The 23303-nt window shown below is 39.6% G+C and overlaps 1 protein-coding gene across 1 annotated transcript in view; it reads right to left on the reverse strand.

Moving 5' to 3' along the window:
* Nucleotides 1-23303, reverse strand: part of LOC137504741 (IgGFc-binding protein-like) — a 188240-nt gene that overhangs the window by 82777 nt on the left and 82160 nt on the right. The window contains exons 31-39 of the mRNA XM_068233324.1: nucleotides 18281-18337; nucleotides 13171-13412; nucleotides 11594-11877; nucleotides 11223-11500; nucleotides 6425-7026; nucleotides 5760-6333; nucleotides 4086-4285; nucleotides 3612-3992; nucleotides 880-1163 (exon numbers count right to left, since the gene is read on the reverse strand). Of these exons, the coding sequence (XP_068089425.1) occupies nucleotides 880-1163; nucleotides 3612-3992; nucleotides 4086-4285; nucleotides 5760-6333; nucleotides 6425-7026; nucleotides 11223-11500; nucleotides 11594-11877; nucleotides 13171-13412; nucleotides 18281-18337 (2902 nt within the window). The remainder of the gene's footprint in view (nucleotides 1-879; nucleotides 1164-3611; nucleotides 3993-4085; nucleotides 4286-5759; nucleotides 6334-6424; nucleotides 7027-11222; nucleotides 11501-11593; nucleotides 11878-13170; nucleotides 13413-18280; nucleotides 18338-23303) is intronic.

Raw genomic sequence — 23303 nt, forward strand, 5'->3', positions numbered from 1 at the left:
ACCAGTGGGGCTCTTAGGGTTAGGTAACATCAGGGGGAACTTCTGGGTTAGGCACCACAAGGTGGGTCTTAGGGTCAGGCATTACTTTTTTCAGCTATATCACTTTTCTCGGCTATATCTATATATGCCGTTTTATAACCAAAAATAAACAATTTTGGCTATATCAGGTGCCCTTTTATATCTGAAAAAAACTCGGCTATATCCAGCACCCTTTTATAGCTGAAAAAATTGTATTTATATCCAGCGTCCTTTTATAGCCAAATTTTCAGCTTTATCAGGTGCTCTTTTCACATGAATGCCTACCACTCACCCTCTTCAGGATGGCCTACCCCAACAACCATGCCCTAAGTCTCTCTGATAAGCACATATTTTACAGCCCATATTTATTGTGTCCCTACCCCTTACCCTTAGATTGTAAGCCTCTGGCAGGGTCATCCCCCTAGTTTACCCTACTTGATCTTGCACCCCCTTTAGCGGGTACCCTTCCTGCAGACTGACTGACTTATTATTTGGTCTCTAAGACCATCTCACAAATCGCATGATTTTGTACCTTTTTTTCTGTATGAACTTGTCTGTCACCCCATTTCATCATTGTCTGTAACCCTATTTAATGCCCAGTGCTGCAAAATATGTTGGTGATTTATAAACACAATAAATAATAATAGTTTTGTACACAGCACTGCACCACACAGCCTGCTTTGTTAGTGGTGCCATGTCTGTTAAAATCTGTTAATGCAGAGCCCAGTCTGTGTGGCTTATGAAAATAGGACCTAAATAAAAGAAAGATCTGGGAATGGAGCAAAAATGCATATAAGCTCCTATGTCTCTTTATCTATATCCAAATTACAAGTTTTTGTTATTGACAGTCCAGATACTCACAGCCATCCATCATCTGGGACTCTCCAACTGTTTCCAAATTCATTAACACTGGTTACTATATTTCCATCAGGTGTCATAAAGTCATCTTGGCGATCATCATTGTAGGTGCCACCGAGACCACACAATGCTCCCTTGAAGTATTCTTTCACTCTAACAAACAGCTCATGGTCACCATTGAACTGAATTTCAAGGCCAATGTTTGTACTGACTGTAGCGTATTGGCCAATCTGTGAAATGTGTATGTCAGACACAGTGGCAGGAAGAGTGACAATCTCGTTGTTAATCTGAGATAGAGAAAACAAGAACATGAAATAAAGTTATGCTTATTTTCTATCAAGTATCAAAAAAGGTTGAGTACTGAGGGGCATACTTCTAAAAAGGCGCCCGCTAAAAACAGCACCGGAGATAGCCTCAGACAGATTACCAGTATTCTACTACTCAATTACAATTGTAAAATATCAGTAATCTTTACCTATATTTTACTATGACCTAACCTAACCCTACCCTCACACAGAACTCTCCCTCTACTGATGTCTATCCCTGGTGGTGCCTAATCTTAACCCACCACCTGGTGGTGCCTACTTTTAACCCCCTACTAGTGGTGCCTAACCTTAAGCCCTCTGCTGGTGCCTAACCTTAGCCACCTCCCCCTGGTGCCTAAGGACCCCCAACACTCCTAACACTAAACCTTGCTTCCTAACCATAACTCCAAATATGTTCACCATCATAGGTGGCAATGTTAAAAACCACAATTTGTGGCTATAAACAGTAAATATCGCTATGAAATGTTGAATAACTATAACTGATTATATTGGTAAATATAAACCTCGGGCACCTTTGGGCACCCAAATTACCACTTATAGCCACTAATCACAACTTTTAACTTTTAACCACTTCCCAACTGAGGGGTTTTACCCCCTGACCACCAGAGCAATTTTCACCTTTCAGCGCTCCTTCCATTCATTCGTCTATAACTTTATCATTACTTATCGCAATGAAATGAACTATATCTTGTTTTTTTCGCCACCAATTAGGCTTTCTTTAGGTGGGACATTATGCCAAGAATTATTTTATTCTAAATGTGTTTTAATGGGAAAATTGGAAAAAACGTGGGAAAAAAATTATTGTTTTTCAGTTTTTGGCCTTTATAGTTTTTAAATAATGCATGCTACTGTAATTAAAACCCATGAAATGTATTTGCCCTTTTGTCCCGGTTATAAAACCCTTTAAATTTTGTCCCTATAACAATGTTTGGCGCCAATATTTTAATTGGAAATAAAGGTGCATTTTTTTCAGTTTTGCGTCCATCCCTAATTACAAGCCCATAGTTTATAAAGTAACAGTGTTATACCCTCTTGACATAAATATTTAAAAAGTTCAGTCCCTAAGGTAACTATTTATGTATTTTTTTTTTAATTGTAATTTTTTTTTTTTAAATTATAAGAAAAAAAATTTGGGCAGTGTGGGAGGTAAAGGGTTAATTTTGTGTGTTAAACTAGTTTATTTCTATGTAAAAAATGCTTTGGATGTAGTTTTACTATTTGGCCACAAGATGGCCACAGTAACATTTTGTTTATGCAACCTGCAAGCGTCCGGAAGGACGCTTGCAGGAAGTAGAAAGAGGCTGAGAACTTTTTTTTTTCCCACAATGGTCGCGCTGCTCAGCCGAGCGGCAGCAGATCATTGCGGGGCTGAGATCAACGAACGGGAATGGATTTTCCCGCTCATTGATCTCCGGGCGGCGGCGTGTTTACTAGCGGCGGGCGGCGTGTTTACGAGCGGGAGCGCGGACATCGGCGGGAGCGCGGAAAGTACGTATTTCTCCGTCCCTGGGGGTTGAAGGATGGAAAAAGGGACGGAGAAATATGTACGCGCAGGGGTAAAGTGGTTAAAAGTGTAATACCGTATCAATAAAGTAAAGTAAACAAACATTTAGTTATTGTTAGAGCAGAACCAATGCAAGCAGATTCCAAACAACCTGTTTATGCAAAACTTCTATATTTGAAATCGGTGAACACCTCAAAGAGTGTTGTTAACGCATTGGAAGAATTATTGTTCTGTGCTTCTATATTCCTATAGGGAGGGGTAACCAATCCTTGTAAATACCGTGCACCAGGGTGTCCTGCTGGTATACCACTTAAGTAGCAATCTACTACATCTTCTCAGCAACCACAAGGACTGATCAATGTACACTTTTGATTGACTTACCAGCAACATCAATTTGCTATTGTTCGGCATCGGCAATGGATTCTTGAGGTAAATTATCGTGCATACATTTGACACATCAATGATCCCAAAGGAGTGATCTATGGTTTATTTATAAAAGGTGTCAAGTGATTATACTGCAAGACCCAAAGCTTTTGAATGTAAAATAGGGTCCTTTTTTAAAGGTACTTTGGTATCTTTTGTATTGTTCTTGTTCTTTCAGTTGCAGGATTCTTTTTATGTCTATTACATTATTAATGACAGATTTTATGTGTTTGAAATGCATTTTATAAATATCTTGATATAAAAACAGGTCCCGTTAGAAATCCCATTTCCTGGCCCTTCTTTCTATTTTTGAATTACAGCATACTCTAGGTTGTGAGAATTGTATGAAACATGCTTAGAAAATCGCTAAACCTACAAAGCTTAATCTAGTTCTTACTACCATAGTTAACTAGTTAATACCACCATAGTCATAAATTGCATCACATAGTCAACCTAAGGAAAGGACCTGTTTGTATACGTACATGCACAATGTTGTTCTTTTCAATAAAGATCTGGGTTCCATCTATGGTAATGTTGACAGAGTTAAGAGCAGTCCAACTCGGGTTACCTCTGTGCTCATTGCGTGTGATGACACTAAAGCTGTGGGAGGTGTTAGCACATGTCTGAGTCACGATGTACGTGCAAGATCCCTGGAAGTGATGGACTGTGCCATCAAATGTTTTGTAGTGAGGATCTCCATAGACATGGCAGAATGCTGTGCTTGGTTGGTAGCAGCCCAGCAATCCATCCTGGATCTTGCAGATTTCATCTTCAGCACAAGACATTGGAGAGCAGTTCAGAGAGCCATTTCCTTCACATTTGCATTTGCTTTCACAGTTATCTGTTACAAATTCTTCTCCTTCCTATAAATAGAGTTTAACAATTAATACAGAAATTACTTTGTATAGTGATTATAGGTTAGGGATAAAGTGATCTTAAACTTCTTTACCACTTACTCTATAATAAATGTCATTCTCGATGCAACCACAGTGGGATTCAGGAACACATGATCCTCCACTAATGACATAACCAGGATCACATTCACATCCTTCTGAACATGGCAGGCTGCAGTTCTCTGGTGGATGTGGCTGTACACATGTGGCTGGACAGGCAGAGGCACAGGTGCTGAAGTGACTGTTGGCTGGGCAAGCAGGTGCTGAAATGAAATGACAGCAATTTGTAAATAGTTTCCATAATATTAAAAACATGCATAATGAAGTGCCTGTATACTGACTGTACTCCTGTGCTGATTGAATAAGATATCTGAGGTTAAAGATACTATACTTAATGTGAACCCGAGGTGAAAATAAACTGATGAGAAAAACAATTATATTTATCCTCCTACTCCTAAAAATGACTTTTTTATGTTTCCTATGGTTTTCTTTTTTATTTAAACATTCACAAAGTAGGTTAAATGTTTTACTGTCTCTAATCAGTAGCAGTATATTACGTGTCCCAGAGTGAAAATACATGAACTATTGACCTTGTCCTACCCCTCCACTGCCCTCAGAAGTTGTATTCTGCCAAGAAAACTATTATAGCTCTAATTAGCTCATCAGTGACATTTAGGGCTCATTTCCATGTTTCCACTTGGCGGTGGGAATCGCCACGGTAAAAATTTGCATGCGGATGCGAATTGCGCATGCGGTTGTATGCGAATTTTCATGCGAATTCACATGGATGACGTTGTATGTGAATTTAACCATGGCAGTGCCTGTGTGCTTTTCCATTGATTCCATCCGAATTCGCAGGAAAATTTGCATACCAAAACTGCATGCATTCCCTATTAAATACATTGTATGCAAATCGCATTGCGGTATGCATATTCTGATGGCTCTGCCGTGCAGATTTTTTCTGCACAGAAAAACACTCAGAAATCCTGACAAGTGGAAACAGTCCCATCCACTTGTATTGTCTATGCAAATCTGCATGCAGATTCGCTCTAGTGGAAACGGGCCCTTACTATATTCCCAACAAGGTACTGGCAAGACAGGAGCTGTCCCTTCCATGCCTAGAAATTAACTCTTTCATGCAGCAAAATAAAGCAAGTAAAACAGCCTGGTTATTAATATGTTTAGTACTGTACATGCACATGCTTATCTCATTAGGGCACATGTTGCCTCGGGTACACTTTAAAGATGCTGTACTATAACCTTGTTGCATTTCAATTTTTTTAAGGTTTCCAAGAATGCAAGCGAAGAATATTTATACTGAAAGTTCTTATAGTATGTTTTAACAGACCCCTGACTGTTTAGGTTTAAATTAGATATCATGGATTCTACTTTGAACACGACAAAGAGTGTTATGCTGGGTACATACGTTAAGATTTCCGCTCGATTCGCGGTTCAATTCGATTATTTCAAACATGCTCGATCGGATTTCGATCGTTCCTGCCGTAGATTTTGCATACTTAACATTAAAAAAAACTATCGAAATCCAATCGAGCATGTTTGAAATAATCTAATCCATCCGTTCGATCCCGCGAATCGAGCGAGAGATCTCAAAGTGTGTACCCAGCATTACATTTAAAAATTATAATTTTGTCCATCTGTAAAAGTAATGTCTCCATTTAAAAACACGAGTTCCTGTGCGTCAAGTAAGAAATAGGCTATGGATTTAGAGGAACTTACCACAGAACGTGCTGTTTCTCCAGGTGATTGATATTCCTTCCTTCTGACAAGCATCTGCATATGCAGCTAATAAACTGCACAGGGCTCCTGGATCTCCATTCAGTGCACACATATCAAAGACACAACTGTCAAAGAATCCTCCTGGGCTGATAACAGAGTTGCATACATGGAAAGGACCATCTTTGCTTATCAGCAGACCACAAAATGCATTGCTTTGATACAGTTCTTCTTGATCTGGTAAACAAGTTGGAGGGGGTGGAGGCACTGGATCATCCTTATTACAAAGAGGATCATTATCTTCTACTATCCAGCTATGTCCCAGTTCTTCAGAGTTCTTGGCTTGTTGACCATTGGGCATCATGTAATCATCAGATTTGCGATTGTTGTAATTACCACAAATTCCACATGTCAATCCAGAGAAGTTGCTAGGAAGTTTAACATCTACATTAACATCTAAATCATAGGAGACTGTGAGCCTGAAATCTGTCTGCAGAGTGACATACTTTCCATTCCAGGTCACACTTACTGCTCCACCAGCCAAGCTTACTGGGAGGGAAGTCCAGACTTCATTGACCTGTTAGAATATATAAAATAAATACATTCAGTTCAGTGTCATATGCCTTTCTCAAGTACCAGCTTGGACAAAGGGAAATATTTCTACTCACCAAAACCCGATCTTGCTCATTTCTCACGATCTGAACTTTCTGACTATGGACTTCAATGAGAACATGCCTCACAAAAGACACAGTGGGATCTCCTCGATGTTCATTCTTTGCTTCAATGTTGAAATAATGTGGAATGGTAGAAGAGCTATTGCAGAGTTTAGCAAGAGTGTAAGTGCACAGGCCCATGAAGTCATGATTGAGTCTATCAAATGTATCATAATGTGGATCATTGTGGACTCTGCAAACACCATATGTGAAGAAATAGCAGCCAGGAACACCATTTGTAACTCCACAGTACTGGTTACTGGGACATGAATCGCTGTCACAGACTAATCCGCTTCCTGGTGAAGGACATCTACATTTTGTAGAGCAAGTGTCATCAGTCCAGAATTCTGAGCCAACAGGATAGTACTTATCATCATCCCAACATCCACACTTGTCATCTGGAACACATTTTGTGCCATGAAGGATGTATCCAGGGTCACAGATACAGGACTCAGTACAGGGGAGAGAACATGTGTCTGGGGCTTCTGGATTGACACATGTTGCTGGACAGGCTGTTCCACAGTGCTCAAAGTGGCTGTTTGGAGGGCACTTTGGTGCTATTAAGGGGAAAAAATAATAAAAAATATTTTTATAACCTTTAATAATGAGCTAACTTTAACTTTGTTATTATGTCATACTGTTTTCATAAACATAACACCTACTTAATTAAATTGGAGGCAACATTATAAGTAATAAGTTTGAACTGTGTACAACTACTGCTTACTAATATGAAATTACTTTTTTCTTTTATGTAGATATCATCTCTACAACAACATTTATTGCATGAATTATGGCTTCTCCCTTACAGTAATTCCCTTTTTATCTGTAGAATTGCTTTCAGCACTTCTCAGAAGTGAAATGCTTAAAGGAACACTATTGATTGACATGTTTTTTTAATCTGGGATTGAGAGAGTCCCTGAAGTTACGGAGACCTTAGGCAAGTCTCCCTAACACTGCTACTGCCTATAGAGCGCGTCCTAGTAGCTGCAGCTCTGGCACTTTGAGTCCACCAGGAGAAAAGCGCGATATAAATGTTCTGTGTTTGTTGTTGTTTGTTTGTTTGAAGTGCTGGTAAATAATGATGTATACATTTCACTTGGTTATCTCTTGTTTACTGTATCAAATTCCTTTTACTCTTAACTGATGGCAAGTCTGCTCAAATCTGACGGCTGAGTGAACCATGAGAGGTGGGGGAATTCCCTCCCAGTACATCTGTTAACCTTGTGTGTGAGAAAGCTCTCACTGGCCGCTGCCTGTCTCTGACTGAACTTTCTGCAGAGACCAGAGGAAATGAAACTTGTTATAAATATTTGTAAGTCTGTGAAACCTGATCCCACAGATTTTTATACTTTTTTTTGCTTACAGAGAAAAATAATCTGTCTGATAAAAAAAAAAACAACAACACTGGCAGTGTATTGAAGCAGACACTATTTTTGCGAATGATTTATCCAAAAGAGCTAAATCCTACACACAATGAATTAAAGTTTTTGCCTCTGATATTTAATGTTTACATGGCTACTTAGACATTATTTGTACATTGTCATTTTAGAACACTTGGATATTGATATTGTTCCTATAAAATACAATTTTCCAGTTAACTTAGCTCTAATATTGGTGTTCTTGCTTTTGGAGAATTTAAAATATTTTATATAGATGGGTTTAAAAAACAGATAAGTGGTAATTTATGAGAAAGTTTTGTATGTAATCTTTGTTGTTGTGCTAGTGGCTTTATTATATTTGTGCATGCTTGTTGCTTGCTGTGTAGTATTGTGTGGTCTGGTACTGATTCTGACCATGTGTCCCTCTTAACCATTTCCGCCGCCCGGACGTGAAGCTCACATCCGGGCAGCAGCTCTGCAGCACTCCCGCGCTTGGGCGCGCTCCCGCCCGTGATCGTGGGCGCGCCCCCGCGTCCCCGTTGTGTCCCCCGGTAGCCCTGGGATCAGTGAAAGGGAACATGGTTCCCGATCACCGATCCCTTTCCCCTGCAGAAAAACTGAAGCACTGACCTGAGAGGCTTCAGTTCTTCTGCCCGAACAGATTTCCGCATCCCCCTTGTACTTCCGCTTAGCGAGAAGTACAAGAAGGGTAAACAAAAATTAAGGTGGCCATCTTGTGGCCAAACAGTAAAACTACAGCTACACATTTTTTACAATACAATTTACATATATTACAACATTAAAAATAAACTATTTATGTCCCACACCAAAATATTACACAAATACATTTTTTAATAGGGAAAAAAAAATTACAATAAAAAAAAGACATAAATAGTTACCTAAGGGTCTGAACTTTTTAACCACTTCACCACTGAGGGGTTTTACCCCCTGACCACCAGAGCAATTTTCACCTTTCAGCGCTCCTTCCATTCATTCGTCTATAACTTTATTATTACTTATCCCAATGAAATGAACTATATCTTGTTTTTTTCGCCACCAATTAGGCTTTCTTTAGGTGGGACATTATGCCAAGAATTATTTTATTCTAAATGTGTTTTAATGGGGAAATAGGAAAAAATGTGGGAAAAAATTATTATTTTTCAGTTTTCGGCCATTATAGTTTTTAAATAAAGCATGCTACTGTAATTAAAATCCATGAAATGTATTAACCCATTTGTCCCGGTTATAAAACCATTTAAATTATGTCCCTATCACAATGTTTGGCAACAATATTTTATTTGGAAATAAAGGTGCATTTTTTTTCAGTTTTGCATCCATCCTAATTACAAGCCCGCAGTTTATAAAGTAACAGTGTTATACCCTCTTGACATAAATATTTAAAAAGTTCAGTCCAGGTAATTATTTTTTTTTTATTGTATTTTATTTTTTTTTAATTACAAAAAAAAAAAAAAAAAATTGGGGAGTGTGGGAGGTAATGAGTTAATTTATTGTGTAAATGTAATGTTTGTATATGTAAAATGCTTTTAGGGTGTAGTTTACTATTTGGCCACAAGATGGCCACAGAGTGTTTGTTTACATGCGACCTGTAAGCGTCCGGAAGGACGCTTACAGGAAGCAGTAGGAGGCTGGGAGACTCACAATGATCTCGCTGTTTCTGAAAGAAGCAGCAGATCATTTCGGGGGCTTAGATCAACGAACGGGAATGGATTTTCCCATTCATTGATCTCCGGGCGAGCGGGCGGCGGCGTGCACGAGCGGCGGGTGCGCGCGCACGAGCGGCGGGAGCGTGGACAGCGGCGGTAGCATGGAAGGTACGGATTTCTCCGTCCCTGGTTTTTTAGGAGGGAAAAAAGGGGCGGAGAAATCCGTACGCGTGGGGGTAAAGTGGTTAAATATGCATTTTAAGGGGCTATACTACAAACATTTTTTTTAAATTATAAGCTTGTAAATAGTGATGGATGCCAAACGGAAACAATGCACCTTTATTTCTAAATAAAATATTGACGCCATACATTGTGATAGGGACAAAATTTAAATGGTATAATAATCGAGACAAACGGGTATATAAAACACATAGGTTTTAATTATGGTAGCGTGGATTATTTTAAAGCTATAATGGCCGAAAACTGAGAAATAAGGATTTTTTTCCATTTTTTTCTTATTAATCCTGTTAAAATGCATTTACGGTAAAGTGGCTCTTAGCAAAATGTACCACCCACAGAAAGCCTAATTAGTGGCAGAAAAAACAAGATATAGATCAATAAATTGTGATAAGTAGTGATAAAATTATTACGAATGAATAGGAGGTGAAAATTTCTCCGATGCATAAGGTGAAAAATCCCCACGGGCTGAAATGGTTAATCAGTCCAACGGAGAACATTCTCATTGTGCAACTGTCCACCACATAATTTACCATTGTATGTAAAGCACTACACATGCGAAATGACCTAACATTTAGTAGTCCTACCAAAATTCTAGAGTGAAAAGATAAGCTTTAACTAAAGTAGCCCATATTATACTGATTATACCCCATTTCTGCAAAGTACATATAGGGCATGGCCTAGGGGGAATGTTATCAAAAGGGGTAGAAAGCACCAAAGGAAGAAAGAGGGTTTTGCACACAAAAAAATGGTATTCTGTATGCTTACATGGAAAAAGGGCACTGCAGTTTTTGGGGTGCTGGGTAGCCACTAGTACAATATCAGAAAAGTGACCAAAGTTCTACTATTTTTATTCTCATTTAAACCCTTCATTTATTTCCAACCCTAAATACCTCATAGATGTCAATTCACAAAGAAAAGAGCATGCAGTAAAACAAGAGAGCTGTTTGGTATTACATCTCCACCCTGGAGCTGTGGTTAAGACAACAAACAGGTATTTGGAAGGTCATAGAAGGGAGGGGGAAAAAAGCAGAGAAAAAGAAAAAAAATATTTCAACTATTTGAGAAAATAATGTTAATAGCAAAATGTATTTGGCTAGTTACACAATGTTTTTATGCAGTAATTAAAAATGGTTGATAAAATACTAATGGTTTTGAGCTGTTTTATGCTAATTTTATGCACCTAGGAATTGTAAGTATAGTTTGAAAAAAATGAAATACCGCATGAGGTAAAAATCTGCCATTGTGTTATACTGAAAAAAATAAATGTACTGCTTGAGGTCAATTAACGAACATGTCACTTTTACTGAAGGGGTCTTAAGCGACTGGAGTCATAGTCCTACGTAAAATGATTATATATACAAAAGATATGATTTGCTTTTACTCAAATTCTTCTTAAAGCAATATGATAGTTATCTTAACAGCTAAGGGGCATGTTTTTATTTTCTATATTGAGGGTAGTGGAATACTTACGACAGAAGGTATCATTTCTCCAGACTTCAATGACAACATTATTGGCCTGGCAGATCTCTGCATAAGCCTCAAGACTGCTACAAAGAATTTCTGGATTCAATGTCAGCTCGCACAGGTCATATACGCAATTATCAAAGTAAATGAGTGGATCTACAACACTGTGGCATTCTTTAAATGGTCCATTCCTGTCAGTGATCAGCCCACAGAAATTGTTGCTAGAAATAATGTTTTTCTCATCATCAGAACAATTTGGTTGAATTTCTGTTCCTGGTGTACATCTAATAAATAGAAAAAATGTCAGTTATTACAATACAAAACAAAGGTAAACAACATGACCAAAACATAATGACAAAATAGTTTACATATTTCACCTTGTGTCATTTTCGACTTGCCAGCTGTTTCCAAGGCTTGTTGAGTCTGGCTCTAGTTGGCCATCTGGATTGAAGAAGTCATCAGCTGCATTTCCATTGAAGTTTCCACACATTCCACAGACTTTTCCTGAGTAGATGCCTGGGATTGTCACCTGTACTCTATGGTTTCCATCAAACTTTACTTTAAGCCCAAAGTCTGTTGTCACCACAGCAAAAGTGCCACTTAAAAATACATCAATACCAGGTCCCAGATGAACAGGCAATGTCACTGTTTGTCCATTCACCTGTAAAAATACAAATGTTATGCCATAAAAAACCCAAACCATCACTAATATTTTCCTAGAAAAAAGAGAGGGAGGAGAGAAGAGAAAAAAGCATAACGTCCCACAGATGAACTAATGTAATGTAATATGGAGGGAGGGAGACTTGTTTTGGGAAGAGTTCCTATGCTGCAAATTTACCAACAAAAGCATGTTTGAGGCCTGTGCAATGAGCTTAAAAATGAATTTTGAGACCTGATTAGAAAGTCAGTATTCCATAAACAGAATTCAGCGATTCTGATTATCCCTATTCAGGTGTTTTGCTGCTGATAACTCTTTGAAGGGTTAAAAATGCCAAGAGGTATGAGTCAAAAATGTTATGCCTATGTTATTATTACCAGAACAATGACACTTAATGGAATTGGCCTTTAAAGTAAACCAGAGATAATTAAATCTAAAGATTCGATACTTACCCGGGGCTTCCTCCAGCCCCATAAACACTTGCGAGTCCCACACCGTCCTCCCGTGGTCTGCCGTTCAGCCGCAATCACTCCAGGTAATTGCTTCAGTTGTGTTAGTCTGGGTCTTCTGCGCATGTGCGGGAGGTCCGCAGAGGCACAGAAGACCCAGACTGGACCCAAATGAGCCAGTTGCCGGATCACTGAACGGCAGACTGGGGGAGGACGGCGAGGGACTCACATGTGTTTATGGGGCTGGAGGAAGCTCTGGGCAAGTATAAAATATTTAGATTTAATGATCTCTGGCACACTTTAATGTATTTAAATTCCAAATGCTTATCAAGTGCATATCAGTTTCTCTTTCCAAAAATAAGTGTTCTCATATGTATTGCTCTAAAGACAAATGTGTTCAATCTTGTTGTTCATTTATGCAGCACTGAGACAGTTTCTGCATTTTTAAAAAAAATGTACCAAACAACTTAGTTCACTAAAATGTTCGTCAAAGTGCACATAACCCAGTTCTACCACTTTCTTGTGCCAATTTTGAAGTGGAACTGCTTTACTGAACAGCATGTTTCTGGGTTTTTGGGGTAGAAAACCCACCCAAACAAGAGACCAAGAAAGAGATTTCATGTACACAGAAATAAAAGCAAATGTATGCATAAATCACTGCAAGAAGTTTTGAATTAGGATGATACCATTTATTTGCTAACGTAAAAGAATCAGAGTAAGGTTTCGGCTACTAAGCCTTCTTCAGACTCGAATCCAGGATGCTGACAAGATTCAAAACTTCTTGCTTTTACTGATGATGACTAACATGGTACAATACTCTACAGCTAAATAATTGAAAATGACTGACCTTGACCACTCTGTTCTGGTCCAGTGTGATTCTGTATCCATAAACATCTACATTCACATACTTGACATAGGACACCCTGGTGTTACCTCCTCTGTGCTCATTAGCTGCTTCCACATTGAAGATAGTTAGATTTTCATCATTTTCACAAAGTTTAGAGAGTGTATAGGTGCAAGTGCCCATGAAGTGGTGCACTTTTTTATCAAATGTGTGATAATGGGGGTCTCCAGTTACTTCACACATTCCTTAATGCAAAAAAAAAAGAATAGAAGTATTAGCATACAGGTCACACGCTGATTTGAAATAAACAACAAATGACTTGAGTACACACTTATAACAAACAATGACTGCTACTTTTTTAACCACCCTGGCGTTCTATTAAGATCGCCAGGGCGGCTGCGGGAGGGTTTTTTTTAAATAAAAAAAAACTATTTCATGCAGCCAACTGAAAGTTGGCTGCATGAAAGCCCACTAGAGGGCGCTCCGGAGGCGTTCCTCCGATCGCCTCCGGCGCCCAGAATAAACAAGGAAGGCCGCAATGAGCGGCCTTCCTTGTTTTGCTTACATCGTCACCATAGCGACGAGCGGAGTGACGTCATGGACGTCAGCCGACGTCCTGACGTCAGCCGCCTCCGATCCAGCCCTTAGCGCTGGCCGGAACTTTTTGTTCCGGCTACGCTGGGCTCAGGCGGCTGGGGGGACCCTTTTTCGCCGCTGCTCGCGGCGGATCACGGCAGAGCGGCGGCGATCAGGCAGCACACGCGGCTGGCAAAGTGCCGGCTGCATGTGCTGCTTTTTATTTCACTAAAATCGGCCCAGCAGGGCCTGAGCGGCAGCCTCCGGCGGTGATGGACGAGCTCAGCTCGTCCATACCGCCCGGCTGGTTAAAGGACCACTATCGCATAAAAAGTAGGCAGGTAAATTCTGACAGAACTGACAGGTTTTGGGCCAGTCCATCTCCTCATGGGGGATTCTCAGGGTTTTCTTTGTTTTCAACAGCATTTCCTGAACCGCAGTTTAACTGCCAAAATAGTAAGATACCAGCCAGCCTCCCTACTCACTTGCACATTATTTTGTCAGATAGACTTTGCAACTGCTGTTCTAGAAAGGCTGTTGAAAACATAGAAAACCCTGAGAATCCCCCATGAGGAGATGGACTGGCCCAAAACCTGTTGGTTCTTTCAGATTTTAACTGCCTACTTTTTTCGCGATAGTGGAACTTTAAGCATTGATCAAAACATTTTTTAATAAAACAAGTTGAAAAAATGTCATGGCAATTGGAGCTACACTTAACTAATCCAACAAGGAAACCACAGTTAACCATTTAACGGCATCCTATCGTATTAAAACGTCATGCTTACCGCTATTAACGGCAACATGATGTTTTAATACGTCGCGCATTCCCGCCGCTGCTACCGCCGTGTGCGCGCCACTACCGCCGCTGTTCCCGTCGGGATCCCATGCTGGGTGATTGGGGAAGAAGACCGAACGGTCCTCTACCCAATCGCAGTGCCTGGAGTGAATGGACGTGACCGCGAACAGCGGCTACGTCCATTCACAAAAACAGGAAATGTAACAATTAAATAAAGTGTAGTAAAAAAAAAAAAGTGAACACTTCCAATAACGTGTTCACTAGCGCCATCTTGTGGCCAAAAAGTATATTACACCTACAAAATACATGAATTTTCAAGTATATACACATCATTAATAAAATTACACTTCCAACCCTCCCCCCCAAAAAAAACACTTGTAAAAAAAAAAAAAAACAGCTTAAAAAAAATTAGTTGCCTTAGGGACCCAGCTTTTTTATTCTATATTTTATGGGGGGAAATTAATTTTAATTTATTACATAGGGGCTTGTAATTATGGCCAGAAAAAAAAAACAGAACAGAAAAATAACACTTATATTTCAAAATAATATACTGTCGCCATACATTGTGATAGGGACATAATTTAAATGTTTTAATAATCGGGACAACTGGGCAAATAAAACGTGTTTGTTTTATCCACAGGAGAATGTTTAATTTTAAAACTATAATGGCTGAAAACTGAGAAATAATGATTTTTTTTATTTTTTTTCTGTTTTTCTCATTAAAATGCATTTAGAATAAAAAAATTCTTAGCAAAATGTACTATCCACAGAAAGCCTAATTGGTGGCGGAAAAAACGAGGTATAGATGATTTTATTGTGAAAAGTAGTAATAAAGTTATTAGGGAATAAAAGGGAGGAGCACTGACAACTGAAAATTGCTCTGGTCCATTAGGATAAAAACCCTTGGGGGTGAACTGGTTAAATGAATTTTAATTTAGAAACTCAAGTTATTTTATATAGCATAAGAATAACAGATACGTGTCGCTATAGTTATACCTTGTGGGGTTTGTATTTCTATCACAATGTTGTTTGTGCTAAAAAAAAAATGCCTATGTCCTATTGTTCAACATACTCTTGATATAACAGCCCATATTTAATTCACTTTTTCTCCTAACTTTTCTCTTTGGGGATGATTTTTTATCTTCTGTTTAAAATACATTTTCAGCACTCTGCAAATGAAAAAGTACGAAAAAGTAGGTGGGGGGGGGGGGGTCACGGGGAGGGCATTGTCAAAATTATTCAGTGTTTTTTTTATTGATAAGTTGTAAAAATATTACACAAAGTAAAAGTATTAGCCAATGTATCTAGAAATAGCACACCTTACATGATACCATTGCCTAATACATTTGCATACAGCAGTGTACTGTGCAAAGGTGTAAAACTGTACTAACAGTACTAAATGTGAAAATCTGTGGCTAGTCAACAAAAACTCTTTCATTGTTGCCTCAACTTTAAACCCCTTAACCACTTGCCGACTGCTCCACGCCAATTGGCGCGAGCAGTGCGGCAGCCCCAGGACCGCTCCACGCCCATTGGCGTGAACGGCCATCTATGGGACTAGCAGGAGATCGTGCGCACGCTGTGCGCGCATCTCCTGCTCGGGGGGCGGAGCTCCGCCTCCCTTTCAGTCTCCGAGCGGTGATCGCCGCTCAGGAGACTTAGACGGCGAATTTGTACAGCGCTGCAATGCGCAGCAGCGCTGTACTGGGGACAGCCGTGTGACACGGCTGTCCCTCTGGGACACTGGGAAGCGATCCGCTGTGATAGGCTGAAGCCTATCACAGCCGATCGCGCTGATAGGCTGGCGGGGGGAGGGAGGGAGGGTTGTAAATAATAAAAAAGCAGCATTTTTTTTTAAAAAACACATAAATAAATATTTATATAAAACACAACAAACACTGGGGGGGGGGGGGGCATCAGACCCCACCAACAGAGAGCTCTGTTGGTAGGGAGAAAAGGAGGGGGGAATCACTCATGTGCTGTGTTGAGCGGGCCTGCAGCTTGGCCTTAAAGCTGCAGTGGCCTATTTAACTAAAAATGGCCTGGTCACTAGGGGGGGTTAACACTGCAGTCCTCAAGTGGTTAAAGGTTATTTTTGCTGTATTGCTGTTTGTAATTTTTTTTTATCATGTTACCATCATATCAGTGGGTAAAAGATGTTTTGGATAGGTAGAAAATGTGGAAAGTGGATTTTTCTGTAGAATTCAGTTCACTGATAATATTCTACATCCTCACAGTATGGCCCACCTTGTGAATCAAAACAAATTACATTTGTAAAAATGGATTTGTTTATGTAGTAAATTTACAGTAAAATGCTTGCAATTTTAGTCTTAGGAGTTTCTGGAAAGTCTCAATTGAATGTGCAAAAACTTTAAAGAGAAAATGCCCTATTTCTAAGAAAAAAAGCACGCCCTTCAGTTCAGCTTTATACCTTGCATGGGATATCTACAAGGCTTTTCAACTCGTTTACATGTAAATGTATCTGATTTATATAAAACAGAGCACAGATGTAAGTTATAAAAGGCCATCTATTAATGCAAGTTAAAAAAATGTTTTCCTGTTCTGCTCCTTGATCTTGAAGACATGTATGTTATCAGTCAAGAGAACAGCATTAGCCCAAGAATCCAGATGCAAGAAAAGGATAAGCTAGATCAGTTTCCAAGTAAACCAGAGAAGATAAAGTCACTATCACCAGCATCTTTCTAAGTAAAGTATCCTATATAATAATATCCCTGTGTCTCTGCATCCCACGTCCCTGTGTCCGTGCTGAAAACCATCTGCGCAAGAGTGCGCAGTTCAGCCGGTGTAATGACAGATAGTGCCGCCCTGCACGTTGTGCCGCCCCGCATGCGCAGTAGGAGCCTGTTTCCCATTTAATTGTGCTGCCACGCAAAACACCCCACATATCTCCATTTCCGCACCACGTACAGAGGGGACCCCCCAAACTACCGATGTGCCAAATTGCAGCCCCCAAGTCCTGCTGGTTTCCGACATAAGTTTCTGTAATCCAGAGCCTAGCGCCTGTTTTTAAACGGGCCTTAGGGCTAGTTAATAGATAACTGTACTTACAAACATAAATACAGTTACCCATCTGTCCTCATAACTCTCTACAAAGTTAACTGCCAGTACTTAGCCCATGCCACATACATACATTTGAACCATAGTCAATCCACTGTAATTTTTTTACTTCCAATGTAGCTGTCACTTACAGTAGGCATTATAATCTGATTTACAGATTTTGGACTGCTACAATTCGTTTTGGTGGTCTTTATTTTCAAAAGCATTCCCTGAAAGGCAGGGATACAGTTTATCTGTCAGAATAGTGGAATGCAAGTAGGCAGGATTAAAACCTTAGGGTAGGAGGTTCAGAGCCATCAGATTAAAAATTAATAATATCCTACTGCAAGTAAAAAGTACACATAAGTAAACTACTCTAATTTACATCTTATACATGTATGCATTCAATGTAAACTATACCGTTTTTATCATTGAGGCCCTTTTATCAGTAACAATGAACAATGTAAACCAAAAAAAATTACATTTCAGTCAAACCACTGGCTGTTCTGAAGGAAGATAAATATGGCATCCCCTATTATATATTTCTGAGTTTGAGTCTTTTAAAACTTTGTGTGAATTAAGAAAAGTGTTTGATTCTCTAGCTCTTGTGAGTGATACTAATCCAAACCTATTTTAAAAATACTGCATAAAGAAAACATTTTATAATATCTTAGTAATGTATACCTGAATCTGGAGGCACGAATGGAGTGGTCGTTGTGGTGGTGGTTGTTGTAGTGGAGCCTATAAAAAAAAGTTATATAATTTAAATATCTTTCACCATTTTTATCGATTTTTGAATTGACTGATTTTTTTTTTTACCCAGGTTCATTAACAGCACTGCAAATATATAATTCTTTACAGAGAATGAGAAGTCTTGCAGGACTTAGTTTTGAGCAGTTTTTGGTCAAAAGCTGATTGTAGCTTACCGTACGTAGTTTAACAACTTTTTAACTCATATCCCAGTTGATCCAGAGGAAGGCAAAGAAAAAACTTACTAGGCTTGAACCAATTAGCCCAAAAAGGGAAAAAGATTACTTCCCGGATCAACACTGCCGGAAATGACCTAATAATTATGGCCAGGGATGTCCTTCAGGGCAGTGAAAGAAAGAATCCAAGCCCCCTTTAGTCTGAAGTCTGTTTTGATATAAAATTTGCCATCCAGTGACTGACTAAGCATTACCTTGTACTCATACTGTGCTGAGTAATTCGGTTTGAATGTATTTCTGTATTGTCTTATTGCTGTATGTCACCCCTAAATATTGTCTGTAACCTTAACTAGTGTCCAGCGCTGCAAAATATGTTGACGCTTTATAAATGCAAAAAATAAATACTTCCTGTAATAGGATATTAAACATTTTAACCACTTTTACTGTAAAGGACTCCTTCCTAAATAGATGTCTGTATTCCATATATTCCAAATGCGGCTTTTAAAGAAAGTGAAACAAAGGCAGCATTATGCTAGCATTCAGAGTTTTTATTTCCCTTTTAACATATCCCAAAATGTTGTTTGCTTTTGCTGCATCGGCTTGACCTTGCATAATATAATGTCATGCTACCTTTTTTAAGGAGCCAAGCTTAGAAACCTTGGTGATTTGGAGGAACAGAGGCTGACAGCTGTTTTGTTGGATGGATATGTACAATCCACTTGGCATGTAATGAACTAGAAAAGGTAACTAGTCTAGGGACAATGTCCTCAGACACCAAAGATAATTATATAAAATGGTGAAATTTGCCCTTTCTTCCATACACTAGTTCAGCGCTGGGCAAACTACGGCCCGCATATCTGTCCCGTGTACTTATGTACTTATGTACATGTACTTATGTACATGCGTAAACACATCTCATCTCCTAACTGGCAGTTGTGAAAGGTAGTCATGAATGAATAAGGATTCGAACATATGAAATAATAGACTATGGCAAAACCTTTTTATGAATAAAAACCGCTTGAAGTAAATTCTCTCTTCATCTCTATTTCGGTTTGATGTCAGCTCATACACTCCACTTACCTCTTATATTTATTTGAAATTAGACATCTGTATTTGCCAACATACTGCATCTGCTCTTTATAATGTTACAATGGATACTGCATGTTGTATTTACATAAAAAAACTGTAAACAAATGTTTAATTGTAACTACACATACCTGGAGTTGATGTGGCTTCTGCACTTGTGGGCTGTGATGAGCTGGTGGTCGACGTGTGCAAAGGAGTGATAGTTATTTCTTTAGTTGTAAAGTCAATAGTGTACTCTGAAGTTGTACCAGTTGTAGTTTCAGCTGTAGTTGGCACAGAAGATGTGACACTTATCGTGGAACTGGATGCTGTGGTTGAGGATGTTGTAGATCCAAAATATGTTGTTTCTGGAACTGTAATTGGGGTTGTTTCTAAAGATTTGGTGGTTGTTGAGATCAGAGCTGTAGAACTTGTACCAGATGAAGTTTCAGGTGTACTTGGCGCAGTGGAGATGATACTTGTACTTGTGGAACTGACTGTTGTAGTTGTGGATGTTGTAGATCCTAAAGATGTAGTTTCTGGAACTGTAATTGCAGTCGTTTCTAAATATGCAGTGCTTGTTGTAAATAGAGATGTAGAACTTGTAGCATAACTAGAAATTATGGCATCTGGAGTAATAGATGATTTTGTGGCTTCTGTTGTAACAGGGACAGTAGGAGTTTCTGATGTGGTGGTTCTTTTTGTCTCAAGTGAGACTGTAGTGATTTCAGGTGTGGAACTAGCTGTAGATCCTGTGCTAACAGGCTGAGCTGTGGTGGTAATTGTAGTTGTTGTGGTTTCTGTTGTAACAGGAATAGTAGGAGTTTCTGATGTGGTGGTTATTTTTGTCTCAGGTGAGGCTGTAGTGATTTCAGGTGTGGAACTAGCTATAGATCCTGTGCTCACAGGCTGAGCTGTGGTGGTACTTGTAGTTGTAGAACTAACTGATAAGGTAGATGTTACAAAATCAGGTGTAGATTCCACAGATGTACTCTTCGAACTTATAATTGGTGTTGTTTCTGAGGTTGTACTGGTTGTAGTCAGAGGTGTAGTGCTTGTGGTGGAACTTGAAATGATGGCATCTGGAGTAATAGGTGTTTTTGTGGTTTCTACTGAAATTGTGGCTGTAACTGGAACAGTAGATGCTTCAGATGTGGTACTTTTTGTTGTTCCAGGTGTGGTTCTTGTGACTTCAGATGTGACAGTAGTTGTATGACCTGTGCTTACAGGCTGAGAGGATGAAGTTGTTCCCAAACTGGCTGTTGCTGGTGTGGATGTGGCAGAACTTGTAGAACCTAGGGATGTACTCTTTGAAATTATTGAGGTAATATCAGTGGTGGTCGGAGACACAAAAGAAGTGGTACTCGTAGTTCTAGGACTAACAGATGTGGTGGAAATTACAAAATCCGTCGTAGATTCTGCAGATGTACTCTTCGAAATTATAATTGGTGTTGTTTCTGAGGTTGTACTGGTTGTAGTCATAGGTGTAGTGCTTGTGGTGGAACTTGAAATGATGGCATCCGGAGTAATAGGTGTTTTTGTGGTTTCTACTGAAATTGTGGCTGTAACTGGAACAGTAGATGCTTCGGATGTGGTACTTTTTGTTATTCCAGGTGAGGTTCTTGTGACTTCAGATGTGACAGTAGTTGTATGACCTGTGCTTACAGGCTGAGATGATGAGGTTGTTCCCAAACTGGCTGTTACTGGTGTGGATGTGGCAGAACTTGTAGAACCTAGGGATGTACTCTTTGAAATTGTTGAGGTAATATCGGTGGTGGTTGGAGACACAAAGGAAGTGGTAATTGTAGTTGTGGTTTCTGTTGCAACAGGAATAGTAGGAGTTTCTGATGTGGTGGTGCTTTTTGTCTCAGGTGAGGCTGTAGTGATTTCAGGTGTGGAACTAGCTGTAGATCCTGTGCTCACAGGCTGAGCTGTGGTGGTACTTGTAGTTCTAGGACTAACAGATGTGGTGGAAATTACAAAATCAGTCGTAGATTCCGCAGATGTACTCTTCGAAATTATAATTGGTGTTGTTTCTGAGGTGGTACTGGTTGTTTTCAGAGGTGTAGTGCTTGTGGTGGAACTTGAAATGATGGCATCTGGAGTAATAGGTGTTTTTGTGGTTTCTACTGAAATTGTGGCTGTAACTGGAACAGTAGATGCTTCAGATGTGGTACTTTTTGCTGTTCCATGTGTAGTTCTTGTGACTTCAGATGTGACAGTAGTTGTATGACCTGTGCTTATAGGCTGAGATGATGAGGTTGTTCCCAAACTGGCTGTTGCTGGTGTGGATGTGGCAGAACTTGTAGAACCTAGGGATGTACTCTTTGAAATTGTTGAGGTAATATCAGTGGTGGTCGGAGACACAAAAGAAGTGGTACTCGTAGTTCTAGGACTAACAGATGTGGTGGAAATTACAAAATCAGTTGTAGATTCCGCAGATGTACTCTTCGAAATTATAATTGGTGTTGTTTCTGAGGTGGAACTGGTTGTACTCAGAGGTGTAGTGCTTGTGGTGGAACTTGAAATGATGGCATCTGGAGTAATAGGTGTTTTTGTGGTTTCTACTGAAATTGTGGCTGTAACTGGAACAGTAGATGCTTCAGATGTTGTACTTTTTGCTGTTCCATGTGTAGTTGTGACTTCAGATGTGACAGTAGTTGTATGACCTGTGCTTACAGGCTGAGATGATAAGGTTGTTCCCAAACTGGCTGTTGCTGGTGTGGATGTGGCAGAACTTGTAGAACCTGAGGATGTACTCGTTGAAATTGTTGAGGTACTATCAGTGGTGGTCAGAGACACAAAGGAGGTGTCACTCATAGCTGTAGGAGTTGATGTGGTGGTTCTTATTGTCTCAGGTGAGGCTGTAGTGATTTCACGTGTGGAACTAGCTGTAGATCCTGTGCTCACAGGCTGAGCTGTGGTGGTACTCATAGTTGTAGAACTAACTGATAAGGTAGATGTTACAAAATCAGTTGTAGGTTCTGCAGATGTACTCTTTGAAATTATAATTGGTGTTGTTTCAGAGGTGGTACTGGTTGTAACCAGTGGTGTAGTGCTTGTGGTAGATCTTGTGGCATCTGAAGTAATAGGTGTTTTTGTGGTTTCTATTGAAATGGTAGTTGTAACTGGAACAGTAGATGCTTCAGATGTGGTACTTTTTGTTGTTCCAGGTGTGGTTTTTATGACTTCAGGTGTTAAACTAGATGTAAGTTCTGATGTAGTGCTAGATGAACTAGTTGTATGTTCCAAAGTAGTGCTAGATGTAAAAGCAGTTGAAGTTGTCTCTAATGTAGTTGGTCTTTGAGAAGTAGAACTAGATGTAGATGCTGATATAACAGTGACTGGTGTTCTTTCTGAAGTGGTCGTAGTCATTGTTCTTGTCGTCAAACTGTCCATAGGTGTAATGGCAGAAGTGGCTCCAGGTGTGTCTGTTTCTCTTGATGTCGGAGTAGATAGTGTTTCAGATACTGAGTCACTTGTTGGTTTCCTGGTGGTAGAACCAATTGAAGATCCTGAACTAGTGGTAACTGGTTTCTCTGATGTAGATAAACTAGGTGTTTGGTATGATGTGGTCTTAGTGGTAGAAACTGTGGAAACAGCTGACGATATTGGACCAGCTGTAGTGCCTGTTGTAGTTCTCAAAGTTGTGGTGCTTGAAGTGCTAGTTGATATGATCCCTGTAGTTGTTGTTGCTGTTGGAGTAATTTCTGAGG

This window comes from Hyperolius riggenbachi, chromosome 4, assembly GCF_040937935.1.
Source record: "Hyperolius riggenbachi isolate aHypRig1 chromosome 4, aHypRig1.pri, whole genome shotgun sequence".
In the NCBI taxonomy this organism is placed as follows: Eukaryota; Metazoa; Chordata; class Amphibia; order Anura; family Hyperoliidae; genus Hyperolius; species Hyperolius riggenbachi.